Source organism: Lactuca sativa, chromosome 2 (assembly GCF_002870075.4).
Source record: "Lactuca sativa cultivar Salinas chromosome 2, Lsat_Salinas_v11, whole genome shotgun sequence".
Classification (NCBI taxonomy): Eukaryota; Viridiplantae; Streptophyta; class Magnoliopsida; order Asterales; family Asteraceae; genus Lactuca; species Lactuca sativa.
The window spans coordinates 207,957,454-207,974,996 of record NC_056624.2 but is presented as its reverse complement, the minus strand read 5'-3'; the positions used below and the strand labels follow the sequence as shown (position 1 = coordinate 207,974,996).

General features: G+C 33.5%; 2 protein-coding genes and 1 long non-coding RNA gene across 14 annotated transcripts; all 3 read right to left on the bottom strand.

Moving 5' to 3' along the window:
• Positions 1-1,375: 1,375 nt before the first annotated feature.
• LOC111882527 (serine carboxypeptidase-like) lies at positions 1,376-4,249 on the bottom strand. The gene is made up of 9 exons (XM_023878889.3): positions 3,769-4,249; positions 3,181-3,349; positions 2,973-3,092; positions 2,754-2,897; positions 2,506-2,656; positions 2,330-2,418; positions 1,999-2,257; positions 1,778-1,911; positions 1,376-1,679 (listed from the first exon to the last, which is right to left on the bottom strand). The coding sequence occupies exons 1-9, from the start codon at positions 4,083-4,085 to the stop codon at positions 1,551-1,553; spliced, it is 1,512 nt and encodes a 503-aa protein (XP_023734657.1). The 5' UTR covers positions 4,086-4,249; the 3' UTR covers positions 1,376-1,550.
• A 2,932-nt stretch (positions 4,250-7,181) lies between these two features.
• LOC111882558 (uncharacterized) lies at positions 7,182-11,877 on the bottom strand. 11 transcript variants are annotated; one of them, XR_008230416.1, is made up of 11 exons: positions 9,967-11,877; positions 9,823-9,880; positions 9,586-9,678; positions 9,112-9,174; positions 8,922-8,968; positions 8,356-8,794; positions 8,146-8,267; positions 7,982-8,078; positions 7,811-7,880; positions 7,660-7,712; positions 7,182-7,495 (listed from the first exon to the last, which is right to left on the bottom strand). It is a non-coding gene; the product is annotated as an uncharacterized LOC111882558 (long non-coding RNA). The 11 variants fall into 11 exon arrangements; XR_006188519.2 differs by having other exon boundaries at positions 7,982-8,071; positions 8,146-8,794; positions 9,967-11,876; XR_008230414.1 differs by having other exon boundaries at positions 7,982-8,267; positions 9,967-11,876.
• An 844-nt stretch (positions 11,878-12,721) lies between these two features.
• LOC111882538 (serine carboxypeptidase-like 49) lies at positions 12,722-15,925 on the bottom strand. 2 transcript variants are annotated; one of them, XM_023878914.3, is made up of 9 exons: positions 15,484-15,925; positions 14,721-14,889; positions 14,512-14,631; positions 14,292-14,435; positions 14,068-14,218; positions 13,902-13,990; positions 13,570-13,828; positions 13,350-13,483; positions 12,722-13,251 (listed from the first exon to the last, which is right to left on the bottom strand). In XM_023878914.3, the coding sequence occupies exons 1-9, from the start codon at positions 15,798-15,800 to the stop codon at positions 13,108-13,110; spliced, it is 1,527 nt and encodes a 508-aa protein (XP_023734682.1). In that variant the 5' UTR covers positions 15,801-15,925; the 3' UTR covers positions 12,722-13,107. The 2 variants fall into 2 exon arrangements, with proteins under 2 accessions (XP_023734682.1, XP_042755389.1); XM_042899455.2 differs by lacking the exon at positions 15,484-15,925 and adding an exon at positions 15,097-15,464.
• Positions 15,926-17,543: the final 1,618 nt, after the last annotated feature.

The following is a 17,543-nucleotide window of genomic DNA, read 5'->3' as shown; positions in this document are numbered from 1 at the left end:
TTATTTGTATTGTAATTGTATTACTTATTGTTAGTAATAATAATATTATTATTAGTAATAGTAGCATATTATTATAGTTATCATATTCTTTTCCCCAATTGAAGTTCTAAATGACGTCGAGTCTTTGCAAATTAGTTCGGTTTTTTAGCGAAAATCGGGGGATAAAATTATTGAATAAATTGAAAGAAGTGTTGGTATCTGAAAATATTAAAGGATTGGAGCTCTTAGGAAAGTTTTTTTCTTCAACACAACTAGTTATTATTAAATTACTAGCAAGCAATTAGTCAAGAAACCAAAAGAAAAAATCAAAAAAAAAAAAAAAAAAAAAGTATATAGAGATTTTGAGCCAAACTCATAGCGCCGAAAAGAATTCCAAGGAAACGAAAGCACTACTAGCGAGTCAAACATAAAATATTTTCTCATCACCGGCCCTCTAAAAACAATGTTATTCTCTAGGATCCAAAGAATCCAAAAAAGTTGTGAGAATTACCACATCAACCCATCATTTTATGATTGTGCCTTCAGTTGAGTAATCTTGTTCGCCAAATGTAAAAAAGACACGCGATTTGAAGTTATAGGCATATCAAGTATCAACATTCCAAAACTACACATCATGAGTCACGTCGCTTGAGCAGTACGACAAACAATAAATAAGTGATATATTGCCTCCACTTCCAATCCATAAATCGGGAATAAAGTTGAGTGCATGTCTATTCATCACCAGTCAAGATTACTTTGTATGGATAGATAGTCAGTCCAAATTAATCTCACAAACAAAAATATTAAATTTGATTGGAGCAACTTATTAACAATGCATCTGATTATCCTCCACATCCTAAATTACAAGACCAAGAGTATTATGCCGAATCCAAGCCAAAGAAAAGCCAAATGAATCTGTCATTGACATTATCTTTCAAGACAACGCCGATAAGAAATTCCATCAATTCATCAAATTATGCAAGTTCATTCATTTGTCTCAACCTTCTCATCCACCCCCATCTGTAAACTTTTTAATAAAGATAAACCCACCCAGGAATTATTTTAATTAATTATGCGGCTTATTTAAATAACCATTTTTTATCTAAATAATAAATAACTATTTTATTTAAACTGTTTCAACTTAATAAATAACAAATAAACGTATTATTCATTTTAGACCCTTTTTACAGTTGTTAGTGTGACTTCATAGTCTCATACATAGTTGACGTACAACAATTTGTTCATATTGTGCACATCATTCGCAACACATTGCACAACGGACTATACCTTCCTTCCACAACGCACAACCCTTTCCCTTTCCCTATGCCTCTACCCCCTCCACGGCGTTTTTGCAAACACATCCAAAATATGAATCACACATAAAATAAAACATTGCTTAACAAAACACAAACAAGACCTATTGATTTAGAAAACAATTTACACAACCAAGATGCTTGCCACTTATGCCCTCTTATTCTTCAACTTGTTATAAATATCACAACATGCATTTATCATTTACAAGAGGTTACACAGTAGACACACAATCAAACTCCCTTCAGCTCTCACATCACTTACTCAGAATAAACAGCAGATTGAGGTTCAGCTGCAGTTTCAGAAAGCGATCCCCTCATCCACCTCTTTAACATGCTTAAAGCTGCCTTTGGTTGATCCATTGGAACCATATGCCCCGCATCATGAACCTGTTTCCATTATTAACCAACACAGACCATTCAATCATGAATATATGTCAAAAACAAAATAATAATAATAACAATTCACGACAGAAAAACAAATGTACCTTGAGGAAAGTGAGTGGCCCATGGGTCTTAAATAAACCAGCTTCAGACCCATCAACTTCAAAAGGAAGTTCAGCAGATGCACCAAACTCTTTCTTGCCACTCCATTCCATTGCATGGACCCATCTTGAATTACCTATTTATTTTATACATAAACTAAATCAATAAAAAGATTTGATATTTGAAGTTTATAGGACTCTCAATAAATGATATACTAACTAACCGAGCCAATTGCAGATGAGATCATATTCTCCAGCATATATCATCAATTTAATTCCATCTTCAAGGAGGTGAGGGATGCCAGCTTCAAGATTCCTCATCCAGTCTACAAGCATAGCCTGGTATACAACAGGACTACAAGATACAAAATCAATATCTCCAACTCCAAGAGCCTCCTTCACAGATTTCTTAGCAAGAAAACTCTCCATGTTTGAAAAGTCATAACATAATCTTCCCTCACACTCCTTTCTTATGTCATAATGCTGCACACCATATTACAACAGCGTCAAACATATTCAAATATTAAAACTAAAATGAAAAAAAAAAATCTTTACATTGATATTTCCAGCAATGGATTTGATTGAACTAAAAATGGTGTTGCATGCCATGTATGCAGCCATGCAAGCCACTGTTCCATCAGTGCCTGAGAAATAAACAGAAAATTATTTAAGAAATAAAAGATGAAAACAAAAACCAAAGAGATGAATGAATGATGCAGACAAGACATTACCACAAAGTTTAATTGCAGTTTCACATAATGGAAGTTTTTTGTTGATTTGTTTGTAATCAGAGTCCTTAATTATTCCCATGTCCAGTGCATAATCAGTGTATGCCTGGTATTGAACTAGTGGATCGGTGAGTCCATTTCCAATGGCAAACCCCTGCATAACAAAAACCATAAAATATAAGCCAAAATTTTAACGATGAAATCAAACAAAATCCTTTTTTTTTGTATTAAGCAAAGAGAGATACAGATACCTTTAAGTTTATATGGATTCCTTCTTTAGCTTTGTTTCCTTTGTGGACTCGAGCAGCAAAAGCAGGAATGTAATGACCAGCATATGATTCTCCAGTGATGAAGAAGTCGTTCTTTGCAAATTCAGGATGCTCTTTAAAGAAGGCCTGAATCATACCAAAAAATTAACAAATTAATTGTTGCATAATCACATAGAATTAAGAGCACGAAGGTGAACAAACCTGTAAAAAGTCATATAGGTCATCACTGACACCCTGTTCATTGTGTCGAATGTCTCTTTCATCAGTGCTGTAACTAAAGCCGGTTCCAGTTGGTTGGTCAACATATAATAGGTTGGATGCCTGAATGCAAACAAACAGTTAACATTTCTTGATAAGTAAGAACAATGCAAAACAACAAAATTAAATTCAAAAATGATAACATTGTCACCTGATCCCATCCATACTCATTCCACACAAGAGAAGAGTTCTTTTGGATCTTGAACGGGCCATTTTCATAGAAAAGTGCAAGCTCACTGCTACAACCTGGACCTCCAGTCAACCAGATAACAACAGGGTCTGTTTTTTTACCACGTGATTCGAAGAAAAAGTAGAACATCCTACAAAGCACAAATATCATTCTTAGATGCCAAAAAGAACAGAGCTAACTCTTTCAGAAAGTAGAAACAGATGAAACATAATATAATAGCAACAGAGTAAGCCAGACAATAACAAGCAATTTGCCATCACGTCTTGTTCTACTCACTTTGCCATTTTTCCATAGAAAACCCGAAGATTTGGTCTAATTATATCATAAAAATGAAAAGGCTAAAATGAAGATTAACCTAGGTGCCCGAATACAGGATTCAAAGTTTGGGATCCGATCAGAAGGAAAAAAGAATTAGAAATTTTCAATTAGCAATACTTCCAACAGTAAACAGTTAAACCTCTCAGAAGAACATCAATCAAGCGTAAACGTAAATTCATTATAATTGAAAAGGAACACTAAAATCAAGTTCTTTAAGATCTCATAACATACCGCGCAGCATGGGAGTGTTCAATCTGGTAGTAACCAGCATGATGACCTAAATCAGCGACAGATGCGCCATTCGGATCGGTAAAATTTGGAAATTTAAAAGATTTCTCAACTATGGTCTTCTGCTGGACACTCGACGATCGTAAACCAGCATCGCCCTCAACAATGTTGATCTCATGTTCTGGGAACAAATTGAAGTCCCTGATCATGTTCTTCGCTTGAGTTGATGGGAAACTAGGGTTGTCCAAAGTAAGAGTCGTCGTCGAAGCAGGCGGTGCAAGAAGAAGAATAAGCGGGAGAAGGATCATCAAATTCTCCATTGTTGAGTTGAGAGAAAGCTTCGAGATATGAAGATTCTGGGAGAGCGATCGAGGATTATATATAGATAGTAAAGCAGGAAAAGGGGTTGATGAAAGAAAAGTAGAAAACTGAAAGGAGTGATGAAGAAGGAAAAGCTTTGTTGCTTGTTGGAACGAAACGGCGACGTTTGCTTTTCTTCACAAGGAACTGCTCTTGCTTTAATAGGCGGGAACGTCATTGCTTGGAGTGTGCCTCCAGTCCACTTTGTCACCCAACAAACTTTTCTTATTTTTTAGTTAAAAAGGGAAGTTTTAATATTATATCCTGACTTTTAACTATTTTTGTTTCGTATTATTTTTTAAAAAGAAGAGATATTAAATACCAAAAAAAAAAAAAAAAAATTTAAGGTTTCAGAAACGTACGCAAAATTAAATGGTGAACATGTCCTATTTTGGACTAGTTTTCAAAAGGATGAATTAATTTATCGCAATCAAGTTCACAATATATATTGTTAGCGTCTACGGAAAAACATTACTAAATGTTTTGTTATGTAAAATCATACGATTTCTCAAGTAAAATTGTCCATTGTCTATTGCGTTTTCATTTCTAAAAAAGTTATTTTAATGTGGAACTAGCCTACTTGGTAGAGATGAAAACTCTTAAATTGGAGGTCTCGGTTCAAATCCGGGCGTATGCGAATTAACTAACTTGGTAAATTTAACTTCTAACCACTAACAAGTTCAAAAAAAAATCCAATTCTAAAAAAGTTAATAAAAACATAAAACAAAAGTATTGATAACTAAATAAGCATGGAAAAGTTGAAGACAACTTTTCAAAACGAAAAGATCAATTATCTCGGTCTTTATTAACAATATATGTTATCTCGATTTTTATTAAGGATTTACAATATCAGTTTTGCTTTCTTATAGGATGACTAAATAAGTATACATATGTGATTCAAACAATTTATATACTAAGACATGCTTTAAATTTTTTTTAAAATAAAATAAAATACCAAATGTATTATTTTCATCTTGTTTTAAAGTTCATAAATGAAACATCCAACTTAGGTTGAATCAACATTGATTAAGACATGTAGCTTTAGACATTGTTTCTTTTTTAAATAAGTTGAGTTATCTATTAGCTACTTTTATTTTACTTAAACCGGACATTTGTTCTTCTTGTCAGGTCTCTAAGCAAGCTTTTATTCTTTGATGATGATTTAAAATGATCATTGCATGTGCTTGACTTAAAATTGTGATTTATGGGAACCAGCTCCTATTTCTTCCACGGATGGATTCTTATATTACGTTATCTTTATGGATGAACACTCACGATTCCTTGGGTTGTATCGGCTAAAGCACAAGTCATACTTTTACACTTTTCTTACAAATTTCCTAACATGTGTCCAAACTCAATTCTCATGCCTGTGATCAAGCGGTGGGGCTACAATTAGAGACCTGCAAATCCGAATTCAAAAGGGGAAAGGCTATATTGTCGATTTTAGAGGCTATTCTTGATCTTGTTCTTTGTTGTTGATTCATAAATAAACGCACACACATCGAGGGAAGAAGGATATCGCCTACTAAATCCGATCATGGAGACAGAGAAAGAGAATATAATGTTTATCATTAACCCATAATGTTTTTTTAATCATGTATAGTTTTTAATTCATCAAAAAAAAATTTAGCAATGCTTTATCATTCTTCCCGAATGCGTTTTCTTGTACATGCTTTCATTCTCTCAGAATGTTTTTTTTTTCGCCATTCTCACAAAATTTATATGTATGCTTCTCATTCTCGTAGAATTTTATATGAATTTTTTAGGGTTTAGGTCATTTTTTGTTACTTAACTTTTCACTTTGTGCTCATTTGGTCACTTAACTCATTTTAAGTTTTAAAATGTCACCGAACTTTAGGTTTTATGTTCATTTAGTCACTTAACTTTTGGATTTATACTCATTTAGTCATCTAACTTTTGGATTTGTGCTCCTTTAGTCACCTAACTTTTAAAATCATGCTCATTTTATAGCTTTATTTTAAAAATGTAGTGACTAAATGAACACAATTTTGAAGGTTAGGTGACTAAATGAACACAAATCCAAAAGTTCGATGAACTTTTAAAACTTAAAAAAAGTTAGGTGATCAAATGAGCACAAAATCAAAAGTTAAATAACCAAAAATGACCTAAACCCAAATTTTTATACTTTAGGCTTAATCAAAAACTCAGTTAAAATATAAAACTAATTAAAAATCATATTCCAATTGAGATTCAGCTTGGTTAAGTCCAGATAATGAAATTTGTAAGACTCTATCCCATGAAAATTAAATTTTCCAAAATAAAAATAAAAAGTCTATACTACCCTTATAGATAATTAAATTTATAAACTAACTAAAATTTTCACTTTTAACTACAATCATATCATTAACAATCCTAACCATTCAATATTTAAATCTAATGGCTAGGATCTTTGTTACACATTCTCACAATATGTGTGTGTGTGATTCGGCAAGTTAGACCTAAGCATATTAATAGGACATTTGATAAATAAAGAAAGTGGATATTTATTTGCAGTGCTCATATATTCAAATTACTGGATTTTTTTCCAAATAACCGTGTCAAAAAAAGGGTAAGGAATAACAATTAGAAACAACTTGTCCAATCCACTACCAGTCAAGAAAAGAAAATGTACTTCAAGATATAAACTACAAAGGATTCTCATTATTATGCAAGATCAGGTGTCATGTCACAGCAAACATTAATAGTTAAGTTAGCCACTTCAGGACATGTATTATCAAATTATTACAACTATAAGTCTACAATCAACAAAATTACAAAATTCAAAACTTCTGAAGGGCCATTTGATTTGATTATCACTAGTAGGTGAACAATGTCAAAAGTTCCAATGGGCTTTCCTTTAAAAATGGCAGCAGCTTGTCTTCCTGACAGAAACTCAGGCTCCTCAATACGACTATCAAGTTATTTTCCATGTGTAAAAATTGGCAAAACATCAAGAAATAGTCGCTTTTTTGGAAAATCAAAAAGATAAAGTTTTGGTTCCCAAATTAGAAAAAACTAGGGAAGAATCCCGCGTTGCGGGTGTCGGAGTCGCGGGGGGTTGGAAGGTATTTTATAGTTATTTATTAAGAAACAAAAAATAGCAACAAACTTTACAATGCTTTACATATAATACCAGGTATTTCTAAAAATACATACATATGAAAATGGTCAAGTAAAATCAAATAAAAGTGCAATGTTATATCTTGTAGATAATCCCAATGTGTTGAGCACATCCAATGCTTTCATTTAAGTTCCCAGCACAAAAGCTCTGGTGGGCCAGCTTTAGTTTCACATTCTAGTTGTTCATCTCCAATTTTGAAATAAGGTTTAACAATCACCCAACAACATTGTTTTACAATCGAAAAAGTCCCTGTAATAATTGTTTGGCTTCCAACAATTACAGCAAGTATTAAGTATAAAAAGTAAAGGATGTAAAAGCTATTTGAAAAAAATAGATATTTCCTAAATAAACTTATAAAAGTACATTGCTATTTTGTAACATTAACCCTTAAAAAGAAATTAAGATCAACAAACCTGGATAGGCAACTGAGAAAAGTGTCCAAGATCAGCAAACATAGCTTCCGACCCTGGAAATAAAAGTAACAAAAAATGAAAATTTTATATTAAAAATCAAAAATTTATACAAAATAAGACCAATGTTGTATTTATATAAAAAAACGCTTACCTGTGATGCATAATAAGATGCCCCGTTAAAAAAAATTCCAACATCCGGTTTGGGTTTGTTTTTAAGGTATCTATACATGTGAATCGGAGATAATGCCTTATAAATGTGAGTATTCCAATGAAGAATATTGTATAACCTAATTGAAATGATGCATAAGAGCAATAATACGACCATAGGAGCAAATAAGATCAAACATGTCGATGGTCTGGATTGCTTCTTAACTCCACTTCAACACTCTTTTGTTGATATAGACTTCACTAACTGCTCTCTAAAAAAGACTTATCCGTGTAAATCATCAATATAATGATAAAAAAAATTAATCTATAATTTATTACCTTGGTGTAATATCATCAGCTTCGTAAAAGTATAAGTACGTAACAAAAATTTGACACCTTTCCAACATACTCTCCTTGCTATGCGGAAGAGAGTTACGTCTTAATCTGTCACTTTTTTTTACCTAAAATTATAACTTATATTTATGTGTATTGTTCCAGGGCCAAAATTTCAACAAATGGTAGTAGCAATATAATGATATGCAAAATTACCTTTTTTATATTCTATTTAAAATTTTATGCATATGTTCTTATCAAACAATTCCATGATATGATCACCACATTATTTTGGCAATTTAGCATATAAAATAGCCCAAAACAGAGAACATCAAACTGAAGTGAGAAGTAATTTGAGTCTTGATCCTTCAGATTTAACTTCAACATTTCCAAGTGAAATAATATTTTCCATCAAATGAAGATGAAAATGAATCAAATTAATTGGGTTAAACAGTGCAAATTACAAGGTGAAAGTAACGGTTGTGTATATTAGATATTAAGAAATCATAAAAAGAAAAGAAGCATATAATTTGTACGACTAATAATATCATAATAAAATGATGATACCTCCTCATCCTCAACTAAAGATGAAGCTTTTCTCATAAATTCTCTTGAGAATTGTGCTGGATCTACATCTTTTTCAGCCGACCTACCACTAGAAGGATCATGAATTGAAAATCAAACAACTATATTTAGTTTAGGCCAATGTTTATTATTCACAAATTTATAGATGTGAGATTTAAAAATGCTTAATATGACAAAGGAAAGGAAGCAATTAATACCTAGAAACACAATCTCACTTTTTTTTTGGTGTTAAAGCTGACAAGTGCTGTAAAATAAGATAGAATACATTAACTCATGAGAGCGGCCTCAGCTTTTACATTACCAACCGTTCAAAAAACAAAAAAAAAAAAACAAAAATCACAAGAGGAGCATAATTAACTGTTAGAAAAACAAATGAACAAAACTCACTTTTAAGTAATTTCTTGGTATCATGGATAGATCAATCTAGCCACTAACATCAGTAACTTTTTCCTACATTAAAAAAAATTGAAAATTATGAAACAAAAATTAAGGTAGACAGATTATCTTACATCTACAACCACATAAACTAATTAAGGATGTGATGAGATCCCATAAAATGCAAATGCAAAGATAAACATCATAAGAATAAGACAATTCTACCAAACCCTAAAAAACATAAATACCCTTGCTAGTCAGCCGAATACTAACCAATTTTAAGAACAATGTTTGCAAAACCAACCAATTAACACAAGAAAGACCTTATATATCAATACATGAAACATAAGTTAACAAAAAAGAATAAATCAGTTTCTTTTAACATCAATACCCCTTCTAAAGCTGATAATTAGCAAAGGAATGACCAAAAAGATCTTGCTTCCATTTTTTTATCTCTTGATAAAGTGATCTGAGTGGAAGATGTACCTTTAAGTTGATTGTTCAGGCTTTAAACTTGGATAATTTCACCATCATCTCTTCCTTGAGATTTCTGAACTAATAAATTCAACATAGCAAAACCTATACATAGACAACCATTACAGAAATCATGAGATAACACAAACTCATTAAGAAAACTGGAGTAAAATATGCAAAATTTTCTAGTGAAACTAAAGAAGTGGTAGCATAAAGAGGCAGATCAAGATCTATAGTGCCATCATTGACCTGTATTAATTACAACAACCCGTACCTTCAATCAATGAGCCAAGATCTGTGGTAAATCCTTCAAAACCAAAAAAAAAAAATCAGTGTAAACTGTAAAGAAAGATAAATAGGAACTTGAAAACTTAAGGATCTTAGTGGCACTACCTGGATGAAGAGCTTCATTGTCAAAAAAACAAAAATGGCTCTTAGAGGTAATTCAAGTGGCTTCCGTAGAACCAACAAATGGAACGTTGTCACCACAGACAACCATAAACCCCCCATTTGGACCGAGCTTCATGTTATGAACAGAAAAAATAAAATAAAAAAATAAAAAATAAAAAAAACAATATTATAGATCTTATATAAATCGTCATAGATCTTTTACATGCAAAATCAGAAGGAAAAAAGAAGAAAATCAGGAACCTTTCAATAAAACTGGGAACCAAAATCAAAATCAAAGCAATACCCAAAATTGCTTCTTCCTTGTCATAAAAACTGGATATTTCACCTCCACCTTCCACCACCAAACCTCTGGGAAGATTATCGTGGGGAAGGGAACTAAGATTAGAGACATTAGGGAATATACATGAAGAAATAGATGGTGGCTATGGTGGTTACTAGAGGAATCTGAGTAGGTGTTGGGTTGAAAGATGGAGTGATTGTGGGAATCTTTCCATGAACCTACTCTAAAATCTCGTCTGATTGTGGGAAGTTTTCCATGAACCTGCTAATAGAGACACAATTAGGGCATGAAATAAAACCGGAAGATGTAAAATCGAGGAATGGGCTGATGCGATTGCCTTCCATCTCCAATTCCTTGATTCGCCTTCATGTCCAGCGAAAAAACCATGAATGAATGATGTAGAGTGATGTTATTTTTAGAAGGCCACAAAGACACTTGAACTGAGGAAACCCAACAAAGCAAAAAATATTAAGGACGATGCTATAGAAACGCCATTACCACCTATTTCCTTCGTGTTTCTTTTTTAGCAGTCAACAATCGAAGGAACCCACCTCCGTTTTCTTTCTCGATGAGTATTGGAGCCAGAAGTTCATCAAGATTCATACTACGTAAGGGTTTTCCAAGATCTCCTAATTGCTGTTGAGCTTCATATAAAGTTAGGTTATACGATGAACCTTGTCTTGCCAAGCCATCTGGTTTTGGTAGTTGGGGCTCGCCACGACGCCCGTTTGATCCCATTTTCTCAGTCCAAACTTGGGATGTACCCTGTATTTACTAAATAATCGATCAAAAGTGATGAACCAAAATTAAGATGAAAACCCCTTCCTTCAATCGATGAATGTTGTAAACATATCAGGGCGCCTTTAGATTTGTAAATGGCGACCTCATCTTGATGTCGAGTCTTCCGGCAGCTTTGGTAGCCTGAGAATGAAGAGAAGAGTCTAGTGCTTGAAGAGGAATAAAAGAGTGACAAATGAGTAAGGAACCATCAAAATCGGAAATCATCAAAGGAAGGAAATGGTAATCGTTACTTTCAATCGTAATGGAAAGAGTTAGATAGAGGATTAAGGAGCACAAAGCCCTAATCTTGAGGTTAGCTTTGAGGTCTACCGATTATAGCGCAATGACGGTGAGAGAGTGGTCGATGGGAACGTTGTGTTGTGGCAAAGGAGATGTAGAACATAAGAGGAAGACGGAATTTGGCGTTTCCGGTGACGCAGGGTTTTCTGTACCGATGTAGTTGAAGGAGACGAAGGAACATGATTGTGTGCAGTCGATGAAGCTAACCCCGAACAAAAAAAAATTGATTAACTTCACCGATTGAAATTATCAACTGAAATCGGGAAACCATGATATTTGGAGGATAATGAAGCGGTGGGAAAGCTACGAGAAGTAACACCTTGGACAGAACGGCGGTGGGGGAAGCAAGTAAACACCACGTAACACAACAGGTGTTACAGACACCGATTAAAAAAAAGAAAAAAAAAATTGGAAGGGGTCCAATCACAACAAAATACTGTTCATCATATAGTTTAGAATTAGTATATATATAAATGATCGGATTATCCATCACATCACCTTAAAAGTAAAATGCTCCAAGGGATTTGGGGATACTGATGTTATAAGGTAAACATCGTCAAATTCATTATTAATGTAGCTTCTTTATTTCTTACAAATCAAAGGCAGTCATCAAAAACACTACCTTTACAAGTTTGATGTACAAGAGAAGGTGCCAAGTTCTGATCAAATAAGTTGAATCCCATGTCATCATCACTCTATTCCTTTCATTCTTCTTGCGTTAATATCATTTACCAAAAATCCAAGTCAACATAAATTCATATACTTGACATCCTACAACTAATATATATTCTTATAATGATCAATTAAGAAGTTTGCAATGAATGATTTGGTTTATATGCCATCTATATGTATGATAAAATAAAAGGTTAAATTCAAAAATTAGCAACATAGTTTCAAGTATTAGTAAATTACAACATCTTACTTTCAATCACTCGTTTGGATAAATGTGAGGAAATATCATAAAATGGTTTCTTTAACCTAGTAAATATGTGACTGGCATTAACTAAAATTCATCTTACTATAAACTTAGATATTGTCAGGAAAATATATTTAAAAAATCTGAATAAGTAGTTTTTTTTACCAAAATGAATATATTGTCATGAGTGTCCCCGAAGCTAAATATTGTCTCTAGTTGCACCCACAAAGTCTAGTAGACTAATTAGATTGCAAAGGTTGTCTAGGAGAAAGAGATCCACATCTCATAGTAGACTAATCATTTAAGGTTATTAGTAATGATTATGTTTGTGATGATTCAATAAAACAAAACTTCAATTACATTGGATAGAGAAGATGTTCAGATTTAATCAAATCTATAAACGATTAACAAAAATGAAACCGCAACAGAAAACATTATTGTGAAATTTGCAAACCCAAAAATGGATCAAATTAGACAATTAAACACAACCATAGTGTGTTTTTATATTATACCTTTGAAGTGTACAAACATTTGGTGTAGGAGATGACAATCACAACTGATTACCACTATGTGTATCCACATGACCATATTCAAACAGCAGCTTGATAGTCAACTTGATCAAAGCTGCTCAACCTTCTTTTCTGTCTTCTTTGTGCTGGAGTCTTCAACTTGGTGGGAGAGAATGATTAGGTTTTTAACTTTTTATGATTATGTTGTTTATTTCATATTAGTCGTAATCCTCCCTTTATATATAATTATTAATGGGTAAGGCTTCTAAAACCTATTAGGGTCCAACTAATAAGGTAAACCCACCCCATGAATTATTTTGTTTAATCATGTGGCTTATTTAAATAAAACTATTTGTATCCGAATCAACAACAGAATGAGTCTGAGATGCAGTTTCAGAAAGTGATCCCCTCATCCACCTCTTTAACATGCTTAAAGCTGCCTTTGGTTGATCCATTGGAACCATATGCCCCGCATCATAAATCTGTTTTCCATTATTAACCAACACAAACCATCAATCATGAAATATATTATGTCAAAAAAAATATATTAAAAGAAAATAATTGGCAAAGGGTACCTAACCTTGAGGAAAGTGAGTGGCTCGTGGGTCTTAAATAAACCAACTTCAAACCCATCAACTTCAAATGGAAGTTCAGGAGATGCACCAAACTCTTTCTTACCACTCCATTCCATTGCATGAACCCATCTTGAGTTACCTATTTATTTTATACACAAATTAAATCAATAAAAGATTTGATATTTGAAGTTTATAGGACTCTCAATAAATGATATAGTAACTAACCGAGCCAATTGCAGATGAGATCATATTCTCCAGCATATACCAACAATCTAATCCCATCTGCAAGGAGAAGAGGGATACCAGGTTCAAGATTCCTCATCCAATCAACAATCAGGGCCTGGTTTACAACAGGACTGCAAGCAACAAAATCAAGATCTCCAACTCCAAGAGCCTCCCTCACAGATTTCTCATCAAGAAAATTCTCCAACACTGAAAAGTCATAGCATAAACTCCCCACACACTCCTTTCTTATGTCATAATGCTGCACAACATATCACACCAGAGTCAAAAACATATTCAAATATTCAAACTAAAATGAAATAAAAAATCTTTACATTGATATTTCCAGCAATGGATTTGATTGAAGTAAAAATGGCGTCACATGCCTCGCATGCAGCCATGCAAGCCTCTGTTCCATCAGTACCTGAGAATAAACAGCAAATAATTTATGAAATAAAAGATTTAAATAAAATGAATGATGCAGAAAAGACAAGACATTACCACAAAGTTCAATTGCTGTTTCGCATAATGGAAGATGTTTGTTGATGTCTTTGTAATCAGACTCCTTAATTAATCCCATTTCCAGTGCATAATCAGTGTATGCCGGGTACTGAACTAGTGGATCAGTGAGTCCATTTCCAATGGCAAATCCCTGTATAACAATTAACAAAAATAAATAAAACCAAACCCATTTTTGTGTTAAGAAAAAAGAGATACATCTATACCTTTAAGTTTATATGGATTCCTTCTTTAGCTTTGTTTCCTTTGACGACTCGAGCAGCAAAAGCAGGAATGTAATGACCAGCAAATGATTCTCCAGTTATAAAGAAGTCATTATTTACAAGTTCAGGATGCTCTTTAAAGAAGGCCTGAATCATGCCAAAAAATTAACAAAATAATTTGTTGCATAATCACATAGAGTTAAAAGCAAGAAAGTTAACAAACCTGTAAAAAGTCGTATAGGTCATCACTCACACCCTGTTCATTGTGTCGAATGTCTCGTTCATCAGTGCTGTAACTAAAGCCGGTTCCAGTAGGTTGGTCAACATATAATAGGTTGGATACCTGAATGTCAACAAACACTTATCATTGATTGATAAGTCATAATAAAGAACAATACAAATAAACAAATCCAAAATTGGTAGCATTGTCACCTGATCCCATCCATACTCATTCCACACCAGAGAAGAGTCATTTTGGATCTTGAAAGGACCATTTTCATAGAAAAGTGCAAGCTCACCACTACATCCTGGACCTCCAGTCAGCCAAATAACAACAGGGTCTGTATTTTTACCACGTGATTCGAAGAAAAAGTAAAACATCCTACAAAGCACAAATATCATTCTTAGATTGCCAAAAAGAACAGGGCTAACTCTTTTCCATCATTCTTGAAAGTAGAAACAGATGAAAGAAAAATTTATGCATGTATGAGAAAGAAAAGACAAAGATAATAGCAACAGATTTAGCTAAACAATAACAAGCAATTTGCCATCACGTCTTGCAGTTAAAAGGCCAATTCAAAAGCCTTACCAGTGTTAGGAGCACCCCTTCTGTCTTCTTTGGCATACAGAAGGCTTCTCTTTCCCCAAATAACTTTAATTGATATTGACAGAAATATTTAAGCAAAATGCCTCTTTGACTCTTTGTATTCTAAGTTTGGCAACGTTCTTTAAGAAATTTATTAACAATCACATAAACATACTATAGCAAAACTCTGGGGGACGAGGCTAAACGAAGCAAATAGGATTTTCCATGGAAAATGCAAACTATAAGCCCCATACGAAGTTTGGGGATAAGTAATTGCCTACTAAGAGAAGACTATATACCAAGACTTTGATCCCCAACTCAAAGCCTTGGTGTGCGTGGGATACCCCTATATGTATAGCCCTAACCCCCAAACAGATCTCGATAACATACCGCGCAGCATGGGAGTGTTTAATCTGGTAGTAACCAGCATGATGACCTAAATCAGCGACAGATGCGCCATTTGGATCGGTAAACTTTGGAAATTTAAATCGTTTCTCGACTATCGAATTCTGCTGGACACTCGACAATCGTAAACCACCATCATCCTCAACAATGTTGATCTCGCGTTCTGGGGATAAATTAAAGTCCCTGATCATCTTCTTCGCTTGAGTTGATGGGAAACTAGGGTTGTCTGAAGTAAGAGCCGTCGTCGAAGCAAGCGATGCAAGAAGAAGAATAAGCGGGAGAAGGATCATCAAATTCTCCATTGTTGAGAGAAAGCTTCGAGATTTGAAGATTTTGGGAGAGCGAACGAGGATTGATGTCGGAACGAGAACGAAACGGTAATGTATGCGTTTCTTCACAAGGAACCGCTTTTACATAAATAGGCGGGAACGCATTGCTTGGAGTGTGCCTCTACTTGGTCACCCATCATCCTTCTTTTATTTTCAAAAATAAATAAATAATCTTATACTATTATTAAGTGATATTGCCATAAAATCTTTTAAATTTCTCATAAATTAATGGCTTTACTTTAAAATGGATTATATGTCCATTAATATTTAACATTTGAGTAGGTTTTGTCATTTAAAACTTTTATAAGATTCCATCGTACAAATCAATCACCATTGAAATATATGTTGTCTATGTGAACACATTTAGCTGAATGTCAAGTAAACTAATACATCCCAAATGTGTTTTATAAACCATCTTCATTACTTGCCCTAGAAACGACCCACATGTTCTTTTCTACAATAGAATGACAACGTCCTCAACAAAATCAAGCTTCAATAGAGGTTCATGATACAAGAAAAAAAAAATTGTAATTAGATGAGGATGTCAAAATCAAGCTTCAATAGAGGTTCATGATACAAGAAAAAAAATCGTAATTAGATGGGGATACAGTGATGTTTTGTCACATTTTTCGTCTATAATAACACTTTTTATATAATTTTTGTTTCAAATGAAAGTGTTTGGTGTTTTAAAGTTGATTTTAGGATTGTTGGCTTTGGAATTGGTGTATTTCCTTTATCCAAGACTCTTTAAAAGTCGAGTTTTAGGAGTACTCACTAAACTTTTCAAGTCTAACATTATATTTGATATGCATTTAGTTTGAGAAGACTTAGTGAAGACCAAATGCATTGTTGTAAGTTGTAAAATAAGATGTAAGTAATGTTTACTTTAAAGTTTTGTCTTTTGATTACTTTGAACACTCACATGCCTTTGACACCTCAAACGTTTTAAAAATATGATCATGTAATTATTTGGGACCATTATCCACAAAAATATTTCAAAAAGACTATTATTTTTTCCAAAATATTTGAAATATATATAATTTTATGATCATTTCAAATACCTATATTACAAATGTTTCATATGATCCTTTAAAGTTAGATATCTATAAGTCCTTTTTATCTTTGTATGTACCCATTAAGGACCACGTTAAGTCCCCTGATATGCTCCAAAAACACATTTTATTTGGGATTAAAAGATGGACAAAACTGCAAAAATGATCCATAGGTTAGCTGAAAAATGTCACTTTGGTCCAAAAAGGTTTTGGCTAGCAATAAAGGTCGACACTTTTCATTTTGTTGTGAGTTTAGTCCAACTTGTTTTGATTTTTTATAAAGACGATTTTGCCCCTGATGTTTTATTTTTTTAATTACTTTAATGTTTTTCTGATTAAAATAAAAATATAAAAATAAAATTCAACCCTCAACCCACCTCCCAGTAACCCATATGTAACAACCGGATTTTCAGGGTTACTATTGTGTAGTTTAATCTTTGGATTAAAGGAGAGACTCGACGAGTTGAGGATCCAACTCGCCGAGTCAAGTCGGGTTTCTCACGCGGGTTTAATGAGCGGACTCGGCAAGTCAAGGGAGGGACTCGCCAAGTAGGTGTTGGGCAGAGAAACCCTAATTTCTCGAATTTGGGACCTATTTAAAGGTCCTTATGGCCTTCATCTGCGGCCACTACACCCTGAGAAAACATAGAGAGCAGAAAGGAAG

Excerpts from the sequence above, each read along its gene's own strand:
- LOC111882527 (XM_023878889.3), bottom strand. The coding sequence starts at position 4,085 with ATGGAGAATTTGATGATCCTTCTCCCGCTTATTCTTCTTCTTGCACCG. Across the intron at positions 3,093-3,180 it reads ATGAGTATGGATGGGATCAG|GCATCCAACCTATTATATGT; the intron begins GTGACAATGTTA and ends GTTTGCATTCAG. Across the intron at positions 2,657-2,753 it reads GAATCCATATAAACTTAAAG|GGGTTTGCCATTGGAAATGG; the intron begins GTATCTGTATCT and ends TTTGTTATGCAG.
- LOC111882538 (XM_023878914.3), bottom strand. The coding sequence starts at position 15,800 with ATGGAGAATTTGATGATCCTTCTCCCGCTTATTCTTCTTCTTGCATCG. Across the intron at positions 14,632-14,720 it reads ATGAGTATGGATGGGATCAG|GTATCCAACCTATTATATGT; the intron begins GTGACAATGCTA and ends GTTGACATTCAG. Across the intron at positions 13,991-14,067 it reads AACAGCAATTGAACTTTGTG|GTACTGATGGAACAGAGGCT; the intron begins GTAATGTCTTGT and ends GTTTATTCTCAG.